The 16670-nt window shown below is 44.8% G+C and overlaps 2 protein-coding genes across 4 annotated transcripts in view; both read left to right on the forward strand.

Moving 5' to 3' along the window:
• ppp2r2ba (protein phosphatase 2, regulatory subunit B, beta a) overlaps window positions 1–11432 on the forward strand; it is a 33239-nt gene extending 21807 nt beyond the window's left edge. For all 3 annotated transcript variants that reach the window (XM_003970504.3, XM_029846926.1, XM_003970503.3), the window contains 9 exons: window positions 2457–2554; window positions 3080–3245; window positions 3842–3954; window positions 5663–5840; window positions 5935–6099; window positions 8149–8318; window positions 8848–8939; window positions 9029–9152; window positions 9649–11432. In XM_003970504.3, coding sequence (XP_003970553.1) covers window positions 2457–2554; window positions 3080–3245; window positions 3842–3954; window positions 5663–5840; window positions 5935–6099; window positions 8149–8318; window positions 8848–8939; window positions 9029–9152; window positions 9649–9804 — 1262 coding nt within the window. In that variant the 3' untranslated portion in view covers window positions 9805–11432. The remainder of the gene's footprint in view (window positions 1–2456; window positions 2555–3079; window positions 3246–3841; window positions 3955–5662; window positions 5841–5934; window positions 6100–8148; window positions 8319–8847; window positions 8940–9028; window positions 9153–9648) is intronic.
• Window positions 11433–12316: 884 nt separating this feature from the next.
• gpr151 (G protein-coupled receptor 151) lies at window positions 12317–14396 on the forward strand. Its single transcript, XM_003970532.2, has one exon. It carries the CDS (start codon window positions 12593–12595, stop codon window positions 13910–13912), a length of 1320 nt encoding a protein of 439 aa, XP_003970581.1. The 5' UTR covers window positions 12317–12592; the 3' UTR covers window positions 13913–14396.
• The last annotated feature ends 2274 nt before the right edge of the window (window positions 14397–16670 follow it).

Genomic DNA, 16670 nt, shown 5'->3' on the forward strand with positions numbered 1-16670 from the left:
TGCTTCTGGTTCTTCGTGCCCAGTTTTCATTCCAGAATCAATGCATATCTATGTTTCCATCCAATTGTTTTCAGTCGTGATTCTGTATTGTATGCTGAAGGGCAGTTAGATTAACAGTCACAGCTGTGCCATTCCTGTTTTATTCTGGTCATATAAAGGCACGAACTCCTGCACACACCAACCTCGCAGCAGCCGTCCAACAGGCTTGTCTTTGTTATTACCGGTGATGGATGTGCGTTATCTCGAGCATCCCTCTAAACCGCCGCGTCGCCGACCCATGTGTCGGACCTGACTGGCCACAGGATTTATGGGCTTCATCTGGTTATGGTCTGTTGATGAAGCTGCGTGTATGTCAGGGAGTGTGTGTAAGTACACATTTGATCATTTCTCCACACATTTGGGTCACACGAAGGACCTGCTGACGTTCAAATCATTAAAAATCCGTCAGAGTTTATTGTAGAGAAACCCTGCCGACCTGCTTCACTGAAAGGCTTGTTTGTTCTGGCCATTTATTAGGGAAAGACAGCACCTATGGCACATCATAAACAACATATGCTGTATATTGTTATGTTGGCTAGTCTTTGTCTCCTCTGTTTTTGGAGGAGCTTCTTGAAATTGATCTGAAAATAATGTACAGCTCCATGGCTGTGTATACATTGTCTTCTATATTTTGAATAAATTTGCATGATGGAAAGACTAATTTCTGGATGCATTCCATCATGTTCCCCATGGTTTCAGCTTCACTAGGTCTCCTCACTTCTTCATTGAGAAAGATGACTGAAGGACGTCTCTGTGTGTGAACTCGTTAGACGGCACACATCAATTACTGTTTCTCTTCACTGGCTTAATGTGCCGCTGATGAGGGAAGGCGAATGCGACTGTGGAGATGGGTGGGGTGGGGGTGGGGGGGGGGGAGGCAGAATGAAAGGAAAGCTATGAAGGACAAAAAGAGAGAAAAAGCAAAAAGCTTTGATTCAAGAAAGCTGGCTGCTAAGCCGATTCCATTCGATTCACACCAGTGGGTTCTGATGGCGGAAGGGAAAGACGGAGAGAGAGAATGAGAGAGAGAGGGAGCACCTGTGTGTGGGTGGGTGGGGATATGTGCACGTCAGTGTACATGTGTGAATTCGACTGCATGTAGGTGCCGAAAATAACTGTGCGCGGCAACAATATGGTGTGTCAGTGGGGTGCTTCCAACTTATAATTAGGTCATAGTGCGCCGTGTGTAAAACGTGATTCGTTTCCAGGTTCAGATATGAACGCAACCCCCCATAACGCTACATCCAGCCCCGTGCTCCTTCTCTCTCATACTTATTCGATTAAATGACAAAGGCGAGCACACGTACACAGTCAACACTCCGGTTCCACTATCCGCGGCAGCTTCAAGGAGAGAGAGGAGGCCGCCAGCAAAGACTCCATTGTCTGAAATTCAGAGCTGCATTTGACTGCAAATACGCCCCCAGATGCAGGTTTTCACTCTATTGCAGCAATGGCCCAGTCTGCTGAATTACAGCTAGCATCAGCAACTAAGTCTGAGAGCTATATTGGCACACGCACTACACACCACTCTGACTCCTGCTAGAGATGGAAACGGTCTCCATAGCAACATTCCCCTCTTCTGTTCAGCACTCCAGCAGAAGCAGGTCCACGGAGGGCGTGGGGGTACAAAACAACAAGCTCTTTTTCTCTCTGTCCAACATTATTGCCACTATTATGGAGGGGGGTATCCTCTGCTCTGTCGTGCAAGTGTCTGCATGAGTATTAGTACGTGTGGGTATGAGTATGGTACAGCTTTTGTAGCCTGGGGCTGTATAATAATTACAGTCACCAGTCGTGTCTCCTATATTTAGTCAGATGTATGTCTTTGAGGAGGAGAGGAAAAGCCGCCTTAAGGGTAGGTCTCTATTTTTTTTTTGCTTTTTTAGCTTTGCACATTGCAAAATTGAGTATAGAACTATAGCTGTAATATTTTCAGGCTCATTTTGACGCATTATAGATTAAGTGTGACAGGTGCTACACACATAGATGAGCACCTGCTTTCACTTAAAATGTAACAGTTCGTGACAGGGCAACAGCAGGGACAGGGAGCACCAAGGGTTCCTGCAGCCAGCAGGGGAGAGGTGAACGATAATTAGTTTTCTAAAATGCAGGAGTGTGATTAAATGACACAGACTGGCTCACTTTAATCAGAAAAATGGGCTGGTGAACTGGTTGATTTCATGCTGGGAGTCCTCTGGTGGCTTTTAACCCATATTTCACCGAACTCGTGTCTGTGGCAGAGATTCCTCCTGTGGGTTAGAAATTACATTTCCCCTCAAGTTACTCGCAGTTTTTCTGATTCTTAGAATCACACCAGAGTTCTGGGACATTTGTCTTTTTGTTAAGCGGATATCTTTAAATCTTTGTGCACATCCTTGCTGACTTTTTCTCCCCTCCCTTTGTTTCCTGTGTTGCAGCTGACATTATCTCAACGGTTGAGTTTAACTCATCAGGGGAGCTGTTGGCCACCGGGGATAAAGGAGGCCGAGTGGTTGTCTTCCAGAGGGAGCAGGAGGTAGGAAATGCCAATAATGTCACACTAAATGTGCTTCTGTTGAAGGGATCTGACCTTTTTTTGATATTTTTGTTTTATATTTTTGCTTTAGTAAGCTGGATGGAAATTAATTGACTGTGTAGCTTCAAGACACAATTATGGAAACATCAGTTTTTCAACAAAAATCCACTTGCACACTTTTCTCCCCTTTGTTGAATAATCATTCTACTTATTCTGTGTTAATCTTTGAATTCCCTTTTCAAGAATAGAATATTATCACACAATACAATATGTTGCATTTTGCATCAATAGCTATTTATACAGCTATTTATACATCCCAATCAACATATGCTAATGCTATTAGTGGAGTGTCTTCACATGCATGAGCTGAAATGTTTTATCTAATGCTGCAGCTGATTAAGTTTAAATTTAAGACTAAGAGAAGGATGTGTGCTCAAATGTTGGTCATCTCATTAAGGAATTAAGCTCTTGCAGTTAATAGAAAGCAGGTCAATCTGATGCTGGATTTGCTCTGATGCTTTTCAGAGTAAGAGCCAGCCTCAGCGTCGAGGAGAGTACAACGTTTACAGCACATTCCAGAGCCACGAACCAGAGTTTGACTACCTGAAGAGTTTGGAGATTGAGGAGAAGATCAACAAAATCAGATGGCTTCCTCAGCAGAATGCAGCCTACTTCTTGCTGTCCACCAACGGTCAGTCAGATACTCCAGGTTACCGCTGTGGTGCACACGAAGGCTGCTGTTTAATTTTCAAATGGTGTTCTTCATGCACGACTGCCATTACGGGAACACATACCCACCTATGGAAGAGCATACATACTTGTAAACAGACGCCCAAGCAGATCACAGGAGAGGCATCTTCCAGATTGCCGCCGTCACGCATGGCTGGTGCAGAATAGCAAGAGTTAGGTGGAGCAGATGGCAGAGGGTCCTACTTTTCTGACACCAATATTAACAGCAGAAGTTAAAAAAAAAGGCAAGCGTCACCTTCCTCCACTAGACCAAGAAAATGAGATTTTACTGGTGTTTGTGTAATCTAGAATTGAAAATTGCCCATATGGGTTTTTTTGGGGGGGGAGCTTATAATGTAGACAGGAAACATAGTGAACTAGTAGATTAATATCAGAATCTTCACAGAAGCCACCATTCATCATCCTCCCTGGCTCCTGCCCAGCTACGTGCCAGATTGGCTGCCCAGCCCCCACCTGTTTCATCCATGTTGTATCCAACGCGAGGCGTGATCTTACAGCATTTGTTGCGTGCCTGTTTGTGACATGTATCCACCACAGACAAGACGGTGAAGCTGTGGAAAATCAGTGAGAGGGACAAACGTCCAGAGGGCTACAACCTGAAGGACGACGATGGACGGATCAGAAGCCCATCGACCATCACTTCGCTAAGAGTAAGAGACCCCTTGGAACTGGTTGAGTCTAACCGAAGAAGGTCACAGCTGTTCAGGGCCTGCTGTGGTGTTTAGATCATGGCCTAAAGCAAAGTACATACAAAATATTTCATTTCACAGAAAAACTGTTCTGAAATCATTTAATAGGAGCCCTGTAGGAAAAGAACTGATACAAGTATGATTTGTAATGCTTAAGTGTCTTACTTAAACTCAACATGTTGGCTTGTTCTACATTTTTACATGAAAAAAAAAACATGTTCTGATTTTATTTGTATCTGGCATTTTCCTCAGTCTGCACATCGAACTCCTTGAGCTCTAGTAAGAGCTGCTCCGTTAAGCTGATTAAATCAAAATTTAGCACTCAGCAATTATGCTTTGATAACCTTAAATCCTCCCTAAAACTTCTTAGACACTCTGGCACGCTACATTTTTTTTCACTTTAATTAGCTGTAGAGACCTTGCTCTCTTTAAATGGAAGCTCAGATTCACCAGCGAATCCACATTTGTTTGAGAATTTTGAACTGAGACAGTGAGAATGAGCAAAGAATGATCAAAAGGTGTATGTGAGACCACGAAGGGATGATCCTTTCTGCTCCCCCTCCAACCCCCCATTCTTATCACACCACTACCTCTAATTTTCACACAAAGCAGCAGCCACGTCAAGTACCGTGTGTGTGTGTGTGTGTGTGTCTGCCATAGTAGATTAGTGCTGTGTTCAGCATGTCTGTCCCTCTTTGTCTGGCTGGCCGGGGGATCATAGCAACCTGGAGGACAGGCCAGGACTGTGGCAATCCTGTTAGGGGCTGTGAAATCCACAGGGCATAAAAACAGGAGGGGTAATGGGGAAGGGCTACCAGCAATCTTCCAAAATACACCAGCAAAGAAATCCAAGCCACTTCCTAATTATTTTATCATTTGAAATCAAAACATTTTTCATGATTTTTTTTAAAGCAAGCAGAACATTGTTGCCGTTTCTGTTAGAGGTGATGGGTTAATATGGTTCTTGTCTGCCTGGACGGCCAGTGAAAGACATGGAAATGAAGTGGCACCCATGGAGATACAGCAGCCTGCTGGGCTGCCTTGTCTTTCTGTCAGTGCCAACAACAGACAAGAGAAAAAGGGAAGAAGCAGTCAATTTGTTCGCCTCGCTTTCTCCCCTCCTTTCTCTCTTTGTCTGGATTTTAGCTGGCCAACGGGGGGGTGCATGCAGACTTGTACTGGGTGTCTTTGAAGTCCATAGCTCGCTGCATCAGTGCGTGTGTGTGTGTGTGTGTGTGTGTGTGGGAGGGGGGCTCATCTTAATTCTTCAGAGTTCAGTTATCATTCCTCGGCAGGGACTAGCAATGCCCTTTGGCCGTCTTTCCACATCCTTCTCTGGCCCAAACGCTTTCATAAGGACTTCCTCGCCGCTCTGCATGAGGGTGTGGCGGTGTAGCCGTGTGGCAAATAGATATTCTCAGTCTGATTGCACCGGCTCATAAAACAGCCTCAGAGCACTGCCGCAACTGACTGTTTCTTTGAGATTTGTGAGGCAAATGTCACACAAATCCCTGCAGTCATATAGAACCACACAGATGAATATCTAAGAAGGCCTTAAGGAAACACCACCCAAGTACACAGTGAATATTGAATCAGTGTTGCAAAATACATCAAAGCCTTCAGTGAAAATCTCTTTCTGTTGTTTTTTTCTCTGTAACTCAACCGATAGGTGCCAGTGCTGCAGCCTATGGACTTGATGGTTGAGGCTACAGCCAGACGTGTGTTCAGCAATGCCCACACCTACCACATCAACTCCATCTCTGTCAACTCTGACCTTCAGACGTTCATCTCCACTGACGATCTCAGGGTGAACCTGTGGAACCTGGAGATCACCGACCGCAGCTTCAGTATCCTCTCACGTTTGTTCAAGCCACGCTAGCTGGGGCGAGACTTGTCACCCATCTTGAAAATTGCCATTGTTCCTCAGCTCCTCTCTCTTAGACATTGTGGACATTAAGCCAGCCAACATGGAAGATCTGACAGAGGTGATCACGTCTGCGGAGTTTCATCCCCAGCAGTGTCACACCTTCGCCTACAGCAGCAGCAAGGGCTCGATACGGCTGTGTGACATGAGGCAGGCTGCGCTCTGTGACAAACACTGTAAATGTGAGTACAAACAGTGTCACTCGGAAATTGATGATACATATAGATTTTCCTTCATGGGATTCTTTTATCATTTGCACCATCCAGAGGCTCACCACACAGTCTGAAAGTTAAAATCCAACAAAGTGTGGAAAAATATCTACAGTATAATACCAATCGGTCATTGTTAGGGTTCTTCTGATCCTCATTCTATATTTGCATCTTCACAAAAAAAAACATACGTTCCTCAGAACACCAACATTAAACCCTCGCTAGCGAAAGCCACTCTGTAATTTGTGAATAACTATAAAAAATAAATTTGAATTTCATCCAAGGATCTAGAAGACAGGAATATGTATAGAAATACAGTAACATAAGCTTCAGTTCTACCATCGTGTGTGTGTGTGTGTGTGTGTGTGTGTGTGTGTGTGTATGGTTGTCTGCCTGTGTGTGGGTGTCTTGTGCCTCCAAATGTCAAGCTGATAACGCATCCGTATCTCTCCCAGCCTGTTTCAGACAAAGACGGTCTCCTCTAAAGCTTTATAAACACTGCGCTCAATTTGGGTGAATGAATTATGAATACACTGACATTTTCTCGTCAGAAATCAATGTCTTAAGAGCTGCCGCATTAGTCCCTCATGACCACACCTTGTTGTTCAATAACGCCATTCATTTCCTCAGACGTATTGATGTGCTCACTGGAACGTGCACCCTGTTGAATTTCCTGTGTACATTAGTTGAAGGCTTAACAAGAAACAAGAACGTGATCGAATAAATTACACAGTGTGGGACTCTGTTAGTTACTGACATCTGTGTGTGTGTGTGTGTATGTGTGTGTGTGTGTGTGTGTGTGTGTGTGTGTGTGTGTGTGTGTGTGTGTGCGTGTGTGTGTGTGTGTGTGAGCCTGCCGAAGCACACACACACAAATAGAAAGAGAGAACATGCAGGTGTTCTCATCAGCCTCAGGTGGCGTTTGGTAATCCTGACCTACTGTCTCGCTGCTTGAAAGATGCACTGCATGGCTTAGAGCGATGCATGATGCTCTTCCGCCCACACACACACAGCACCCCTTTCCCCCAACACACACACGCGCATGCAGGTACTATCACACACAGACTGTAGGAGCATACTATAGGTTTAAAAAACACGTTTTTTAAATAACCAGGCCAAACCATCATCCTACGTGTGCTACCTGAGAGATTGGATGGATGGATGGATGGATGGATGGATGGATGGATGGATGGATGGATGGATGGATGGATGGATGGATGGATGGATGGATGGATGGATGGATGGATGGATGGATGGATGGATGGATGGATGGATGGATGGATGAGATTTGACAAAGAGTCTCTGGACAGAAATTGAGGGACCAACGCCCCCAATACCAACTCCCAGGGGAACTTATTATGTGCTGGAAGCGAGGGCAGGGATGGACACACATACATATACATGCACACATTGTGCACGCCCGCTCATAGGCGAACTCATTTATCGACACGAACACAAATCCAGCAGGGCCCAAATGGGCCCAGCACTTTGACATTGATTTGTTTTTCTCAACCCCCCCCATTTTTCATCTCTCACGCCGCATCCCTCGTTAGACTCCCCGCTGGCACATCACAGAGCGATTCTCCTGCTTTCAGCTGAGGGGTGGGGGTGTGGGGGGGGGATTGTAGGGGCTTATTTGGAAAGATAGAGAGGAGCGAGGGAGGGTGGGAGTGACAGGGGAGGAGGAACAATAAGTTGACAGCAAACGATGGAATGCCTGGCTGTTATCCCCAGTGAGCTGGCCTGCACACAGATCAGCAGCTGCCAGAATCAATATGAATCATAACCAATATTTACACAGTGTGCTGACCCACCGCTGCCTCCCTAAACACGCAGACATTATACCGTGAATAGATGCAGCTGTGGCAGATTCTAGGACTCATTGTTGTCGACAGCACCCGCCAGCCTGAGCCGAATCTTCTTTGTGTCCCCGTGAACGATGGAAAAATGTGCAGGAGGGAAAATGTTACCTTCCAAGCAGAGCTCCTGTGCTACAGCTTTTTGTTCTCCCTGTCGCGGCAGACTTTGAAGAGCCCGAGGATCCGTCCACTCGCTCCTTTTTCTCCGAAATCATCTCGTCCATCTCTGACGTAAAGTTTAGCCACAACGGCCGCTACCTGATGACAAGGGACTACCTCACTGTCAAGGTGTGGGACCTCCAAATGGAGAACAAACCTTTAGAGACGTACCAGGTGAGCTTTCATTTCATGGATTTTATTCATCTGTTGAACAGTTTAAAGATTAGTTTCAGCTGATGAATTCAGTAAGTAACATTTAGGCAAAGACCAAATCAAAACTTATTGATTTCAGGCCAATCACTCAGTGTAATCCGGTTCCACCGTCACTGAGGTGATCTGTCCATGTCGTCTCCAAGGATTACCCCAAGAGATCGTATTGAACCAACTGTCAGTTTAAAGACAGATAGTGGCGGTGATAATTCAACCTGAAGGGCAAAACCTCCCACTGTGCGGCCACGGGGGTCGCGTCCACGCTGTCTGATCAGTGGAAACCATTTTAGGGCAGGTCATGACTGATAAGACCATCAGGTGGACTCAAGGGATTCTTTGTCCTATTCCACTTGTGCCTCCACCTGCTACCGAGGCTGTTGGCGTAGGTCAGCGGGTGCGGTGGGATTATTGAAAGTAGAGCAAAGGCAGCAAGGCTTAGGTTTGCACGATCATGTGATGAATGCACATGCTGATGAACCCTCTTGTCGTCCAGGTCCACGACTATTTACGGGGCAAACTTTGTTCTCTGTATGAGAATGACTGCATTTTTGACAAGTTTGAGTGTGTCTGGAACGGATCAGACAGGTGAGACTGTTTTTCTTTTGTTTAAATCTCCGTCTCTGCATCTGTTGGATCATCCCCGTGACCTTTGCCCTTTTCTGTTTTGTCATCAGTGTCATAATGACGGGCTCGTATAACAACTTCTTCCGAATGTTTGACCGGAACACTAAACGTGATGTCACGCTGGAAGCATCCAGGGAGAACAGCAAACCCAGAGCCATCTTGAAACCTCGCAAGGTACGTTCATTACACTGACGCCTAACCTTATGACATGAAGCATATCATGACCCCCAGATGGGGATGTGTGTTTTCTGGGAGGAAAGGAAATAAATAAAATAAAGATTGAAGCTGATTCAAAGACAACAGTCAGACAAATAAACACCTTTTGGAACCAATGTGTGCAAGACAACTCTGAAGTTGTTGAGCAGACCACACTGAAGTCTGCTTAACTGGAAAAATGAATCTTACACAGAAACACCAATACTGAAAAAAGGGGCAAACATTGTCTGGTCTAAGTACTAACTTATATTATGACACTCAAGTGCTATCAGGGCTCTTACTAAACCAGAAAAATCCTAAAATATCAGTACTTTTCTGGTGGAGTTCAAGCCAGTGGCAGATAAAACTGTGTAATAACAGTACTGACGAAGTAATTAACATGAACATGATTTAATTCATGAGGAACTAGAGCAAGAATGTGCCACATCTCGATGTCTGCTTCTTGCATCGTCAGGTGTGTGTAGGCGGGAAACGTCGTAAGGATGAGATCAGCGTCGACAGCCTGGACTTCAGCAAGAAGATCCTTCACACTGCTTGGCACCCCCATGAGAACATTATTGCTGTCGCAGCCACAAACAACCTGTACATCTTCCAAGACAAGGTCAACTAACCACTGACCCTCCGCATTAAAGGGTTGGTTTGGAGGAAATAGAAGGATGGACAATGTATTTACATCCTCTCCCCAAATCTGCCTGTGTCCTGTTGCTGCCACTGGTGAATTTGGATGCTCTGACAAAATGCAGAGATGAGCGTCCCAGGATATGAATTTTTGATACAACCATTGAAAAGTGTTTCCTAAAAAGAAAAATGACAAAAAAAAAAACAGGAAGAATGGACTTTGATTCTGGAAGATGACTTCAGACTTAATTATTTAGCCATGTGGACACCTGGAAATTCCAGCAAACATATGCAACAAAGAGACTTCTACACCAGTAGCAAAGCAGCCCTCTGGCCCTGGACAAAGGGTCTGGATGTGAGGACATAAACTAGAGGACACGTACACTTACTAAGCGTACATGATTGTTGCTCATAGCCATGCAGCAACAGCGCCCCCTCGTTTTCAGGTCGTTCTTTTGTGCATGTGATTAACTCTGCAGAAGAGGAAGAGACCGTTGTCCTCTGGTCCCAGAAACCGGTGTTTCCTCTGCCTCTGACACGTCGTGGACAGTCTTTCTCGTACCAGTTTTGCGTCTCCATGGTGAGAGCGCCGTAGTCTGTAATGTGAATGAAGCCCCTTTCAGGCTGTGTCACTGGTTTAATTTATTGCTGTGTGTTTTACTGAGGAGTCCTTGTCTCGGTCAGTGAGTCTTAAGAAGCTGTGGTGCCTTCTTTTGGTATGTGGGGGTTTGATGTATTGAGGGTGGGGGAGGGAGGGGACTGCATACAAGGCAGGAGCGTGAATGTTTCATATGAACTGTCAACTTTTTTTTTTCTTTTCTGCTTTAAAAAAACAACAACCAACTTTAATGAGGATTCAAGTGGAAAAAAATGCTTGGAGCGTTGTAGTCGAAAGGACATTAAAGCACTGGCTACAGGCTTGTGAGTTCAGGGAAAGAGATAATGTACAACATGACCCCCCTAATATCACATTGCACATCTGATGTCATCGCCGTTTTCAAGAGATGCAATGGCAAGTCAAATTTTTACCATTTTTCAAATTGAAGTTTTGAAAATAAATAAATAAATAAAATGTTTGTTTTTATTTGCATTGTTCTGAAATGATCTGTAGATGACAAAAAGCAGAAACTTTTCATGAATTTAAACTTTGTTTATCGACATAATGTAATGCTAGCCTAGCTCTCTTTTTTTCATGTAATAGATTGTTACTCGGATAAAGCAGACATGTTGAAAACAGTTTGGATTTCTGCAGATCTTGGAAGTTACTTTGTGGGAAATCCCTTTTGGTTTTCTGCTAAAATACCCAGTGTTTCTTTTTGAGTGTCAAGGTAAATTAGCACACTTACTTCCTGGCTCGAGTCATTGTTTGTCACTTGTCTCAGCTTTGTTTTGAGAGCCAGTTCCCCTCAAAGAAAGCAGTCAAATGTCTACAGATCAGGGAATTATTAAGTCTGATTCCTTTGGACAGCAACTGTCTTCTCAAGAACCTCCTTTGTGACATCAATTAAAACCAACAAAGTTTTATAGTGCGGAATGTACTGAAATGCAATGAATTGCAATGCAGTCTTTATGCTTACTGGACTTTCTTTGAATAAAAAAATAAAGTTTGTTCAACTCCAAAGCCTGGAACCTCATCTGTTTGACTGACTATATGGAATATCTTTCATATGGATATTAATTACTTACGTGACCGCTTTTGTTGCAAGAGCGCCCTCCGGTGGATAAAGAGGAACTCTGCGCTGGATTATTCTTTCATTATATGTGTTGCACTTTCTTTGCACAAATCTGTGGGTTTGACTGAGGTCCATCCAGTGGTGAGTGTGTTATTACAGCAGGAGAAGAAACTTTAATACCATAATTCTGAGCAGTCACACCAGCCTTTGAACCCACAGGTCAGATCAAATCTTCATTGGTTTGTTGATAAAGGGAAGCATGTTCTTCCTGTCTCCGGTGTGTTTTTAGGCCTATAGTAAAGAAGAGCAACACACAACTGAAAACATAGTTAAGGAATATGGTGTTCATTACAAATCCTCATTTAGTTTAACTTGCTTAAACTGAATAGGCAACTTGTAAAGGTTTAGAATTTAACCCACCTTTGACAAGATAAATTGTCTAGTTATGTCTCCATGACTAGTGATGTTCATTAGGTATAGTTGCTTTTTATGTATAGATAATTGTCAATATATATATTTTTCCTCTATTTTTATCATCCTGTTCACAAGGAAACTGATAACAACATAACACCAGAGGAGTCAAATGCAAAACTGAAGACGGGTCAATGGCTGCAGAACTTACCAGAAAGTTTAGATCCATCTAAACTGTGAGCGTTTTTATGTTTTGTAAACATAAATTCAGAATTAGCTTCTCTACGGTAACAGTGAGATTACACCTTTCCTCAGTCATGACCATTAAAGCAAACACATTTGCAGAAATTAGAAATCCAATGCATTCATCTGTCGCACTGTGCACACGATGCAGCTATGTTCTAATTGGCCCGCCGAGACTGTGGACTGCGCACATTTTACCAGCTGGGAACAGCAACTGTCAATCAAAAAGCATCTTCATAACCAGCTGCAGAAGCTGAATCATTGCATCTCAGGATAAACCCGAGGACAGACAGGAGCTCCACTGCCACCGTCGGTCCATCTTCTTCTGTGACGCAAATCTGCCAGAAGGTTTAGATGCAGAGCAACATTTTGTGAGACTAGATGATTTTTCTTGAACTGGTTTATTTAAAATCTTTTTTCATCTCTTAACGTTTGGCCCTTTTTTAAGGAAAGATGGAGAAATGGAATGGAAACAACGTGACATCGGTAAATGACTCCATAAACAAGTGGTCCTTCAGTAACAGTTCATACCAACATCTGGACCCCGGGGAGCTACGGGTTCTTATGCCGGCTATTCTGGGAGTCATCGGCGTCCTGGGTGTGGCTTGTAATCTCACTGCGATGGTCATCTTGTTCTCCAATGCCCACAGGGGCAAACTGTCTCTCATCAACTCCCTCGTCTTTAACCTGATGTTTGCTGACGGCTTGGTGTTGGCGTTTTCGGTGCCTTTCAGGGCGGCCTCCTACTCCAAGGCCAGCTGGAATCTCGGCTGGGTCGTCTGCAAGACGGCCGACTGGTTCCTCCACTCCTGCATGGTGGCTAAGAGCTTCACCATTGCAGTCATGGCCAAAGCGTGCTACCGTTACGTGGCCAACCCAACCAAGCAGGTGAGCATCCACCTGGGTTCCATCCTGGTGGTGTTCTTCTTCATCTGGCTGTCCGCCTGCTCCGTCACCATCCCTCTCTGGTTGTTTGCCAGGCTGCAGAGGGAGATCCACAGGTTTGTGTGTGCGCTGGTCGTTCCTCCTGAAGCCAGAGATTTCATGTTTGTATATGTCAAGGTGTACCCACTGGGGGTGTACTGTGCACCCCTGAGCTTCTCCCTGATGTATTTCTGGAAGGCTTATGGCCAGTGCCAACGTCGCTCCAGCAAGACACAGAACCTACGCACTCAGATCCGATCCAGGAAGCTCACTCTGATGCTCTTTAGCCTGACTGTAGCCATGGTTATTCTCTGGCTTCCACAATGGGTGGTGTGGGTTTGGGAACGCCACATAGCAGAGAAGGGAACTGAAGGGGCTCAGCCCCTGGTAACCTCCCTTCCTCTTCTTTTAAGCCTCTCTGCTCAGCTGCTCACCTTTTCTCTGTCCCTGGTGAACCCCATAATCGTTTTGTCCCTCTCTGAGGAGTTCAGGGAGGGTTACAGGGGGTTATGGAGGCGCCTCACCCTGCGCAAACAACCTCCCTCCAAGCCAAAAGCCGGACCTCACCAACCCACAGGCCTCCGCTCGCCTTGTCCCAGACGGGATCCTTTCAGCCAGCTGCAGGGGGAGAGGAGGCTTCGATCAAACTCCAGACAGGGTCCCAGCGGAGAGGTGCAGCCTCAGCCAGAGCAACAGGGAGGAGGGAGAGAGGCGGACACAGCGAGCCTCAAAGATGGAATTGCCTTGCCTGACGTTGAGCAGTTCTGGCAGGAGAGGGAAACCGGATCGCACAAGGAGGAAAACGATCCCGTGCCGTGGGAGCACCAGAGCACAGCGGGAGAAATATAACTGTCCACACGTGTATGATGAGTTCAGAAGGACCGGCAGACAGGAGCAGCTCTACAGAACTCGCTTCAACGGGCAGCTGAGTCCTATAGTGTTCTGTCAACATTGTAATATTCAACGGTGAGCCGTGCAGTGTGGAATACAGGCATTAATAATCTGTGGAATGCTGTGTTCTCATGGTAACTATTGCATGTTGTGTTTTTGATATTGAACATAAGATGACTTTTGATGGTGGTGAATTTCAACTTCTTGTACATTCATTAGTGATACTTTCCTACACATTACTGTTGTTTTTGACTTGACTGTGTGTGATATTTGAAATACTGTGAGAATTGTCAGCACTGTAACAGCATAACAGCACCTCCATTCAAAGAATTGTATACCTTTACCTATACCTGTGGCTGTTCTGTGATGGTGACGTATGATATCTCTAGTTTTAAATGATAGATATGCGGTACTCTTTCTGTGAGACATTAAAACTGTTGTAACTGTGCATCAGGTTGTTCACAATAAAAGTTTGAGAATTTACCCCGAAGGTGACAAAGCCTCTTTTTTTCTATTGAACTGGGCAACTGGAAGTTAATGATAGAATCAAATCTGCTTTCAAATTACAAAAGAAACTCTATTTGTGTTAAACTCATTGGTTTCTCTTAATCATCTACACACACGCACACGCACACACACACACACGCACACACACACACACGCACACACACACACACACACACACACACACACACACACACACACACACACACACACACACACACACACACACACACACACACACACACACACACACAATACAATTATGTTCCTAACCCTAACCCTGACCAAAACCTACAGTAATTCTAACCTCAACCTTAACATGTCTTAACCCTCAAACAGACCTTTGATGTTGTGAGGACCATCCAAAATGTCCTCACTTCCCAAGAAGGTCCTTACTAAGCTAGTGAAATGAGTAGTTAAGTAGGAAACATATACAAAACACACACGCAGTCTTAATAAGGTGAACTGGGCATGGGTGGATGATCTCCTGCTGACCGTCATTAAATATTTTTTATAAGGTCATCTTCCAGAATTGCCAAGGGTTCTCATTAAAGGCAAACAGCACTGGTCAGAGTTCAGGTGGGGGTCATTTCATTGCCTCACCTCTGTTAGAGTTTATCAAGGAATTCTTGTTTCTTTGGCCTGGATGCACATTTTGGGGCAGAACCTCACCGTTAGAATCTCCAACCACATCAAGACGTTTGAGTGATTTGGTCAGTGTGATGTAACTGTACGGCTGGACGTGTGACGACAACCTTCAAGGAGTTATTTCAACATCATTATAACAAGGTCAGAAGATAAAAGGCAGAGAATGAGAAGAGAATGTTACATTTTAAGTGCAGGTCTTTTCTTACTTTACACCTTTGCCTACCCCACCCCACCATGGCCTTTTCATCTCATTCATCATTCATGCTGACCTTTCACTGCCAGAAGCATATTCCAATCATACATAACACACCCTCGGGCCTCGGGTTACTGACCTGGCCCAAGAACGCTGCTGTGACCTGGCCAAAACTGCAAACTTTCTGATTGTTGCAGGAAAACAAAAGCCTTTTCAGAGATTGACAACTATTGATCCCAAATCTTTGACTCAATTTCCATGTCAATTAAACCATTTTTGTAATATTATAGAACAAGTCAGCACAACCAGCCTGTGGTATTTCAGTCACCATAATCATGAAACAAAATCAGTGGGGAAAGAACAAAAGTGATCAGCATAATTGTGTGGAAAAGTAGCTCTGGCATAATTGGGTCATTATAGCAGGCAGGGGAGCTTTCAGCAGGTGAGATCCTCTTTGCTGCCCCTGGCTGTGAGGAGAGGCGGGGGTGTCACCCCCTCGTTTTATCCCTCGGCCAATCATCATCTCTAATAGATGAGACTCCACAGGAAGTGACATGTTAACTAACACTAATTATGCTCTCTAGGAGAAATTGCAATTAGGCCACATGTTTAAACCTTTTGCGGCTGCCACGTCTCCCCCTGTGTCACAGCCACCGTTGGTCCTGTGGAAGATCACCACCAGTACGTGTCCACCAGTCTGTGTGTATGTGGGTGCCTGCACCTTTGACTTGGAGGAGAGCTGGTTCAGGGGGTCTGGCCTCGGTATTTAGCAGCCTTTTGATTAGAATAAATGAGGGCGCTTTCATCTCAGTGAAGGATGTCATGAGCTAAAGGGCAGATACCTTTCGGTGTATCCAGCAGTGCCAATGACAGGTGCTGTCATTTAAACCTGGTCATCCGCAAAAAATGTGTTTTATTATGGGCCTGCACTGTTACAGTAACTGAAAAAGAATGTGGACCTGGACATTTTAATTGTGCTCATCCGTGATGTTAAATATTTCATGAAGTAATTATTCATTCATTTATTGCCATCCATATAATGCAGGATCGCAGGACACCGGAAGCTATGCTGGCATTAGCTTGGCATAACTTGTTGCCAATCGCCCATGTACCAACCATGGTGACCTTTTTCTTAGCCAGGCAGTGCATTTACTAGTCTGTATGAACTGTTTAGTCCATTAGCTTTATGTCTTAATGGGCATATAGAAACAAATAAACCATTTACACTCATATTCATACCTAAGGTCAGTTCAGGGTCACTATTTGGCCTCTTCCCCCGATGGATGTCTTTGGACTGTGGGAGAAAGCTGTTAAACCCCTGCAGATCCAGGGAGAACATGCAAACTCCCCAGAGAAAAGTCCCTGGCCCTG

Source organism: Takifugu rubripes, chromosome 14 (genome assembly GCF_901000725.2).
Source record: "Takifugu rubripes chromosome 14, fTakRub1.2, whole genome shotgun sequence".
Lineage (NCBI taxonomy): Eukaryota > Metazoa > Chordata > Actinopteri > Tetraodontiformes > Tetraodontidae > Takifugu > Takifugu rubripes.

Bases quoted from the DNA above. Each gene is read 5' to 3' on its own strand.
- gpr151 (XM_003970532.2), top strand. From the start codon at position 12,593: ATGGAGAAATGGAATGGAAACAACGTGACATCGGTAAATGACTCCATA.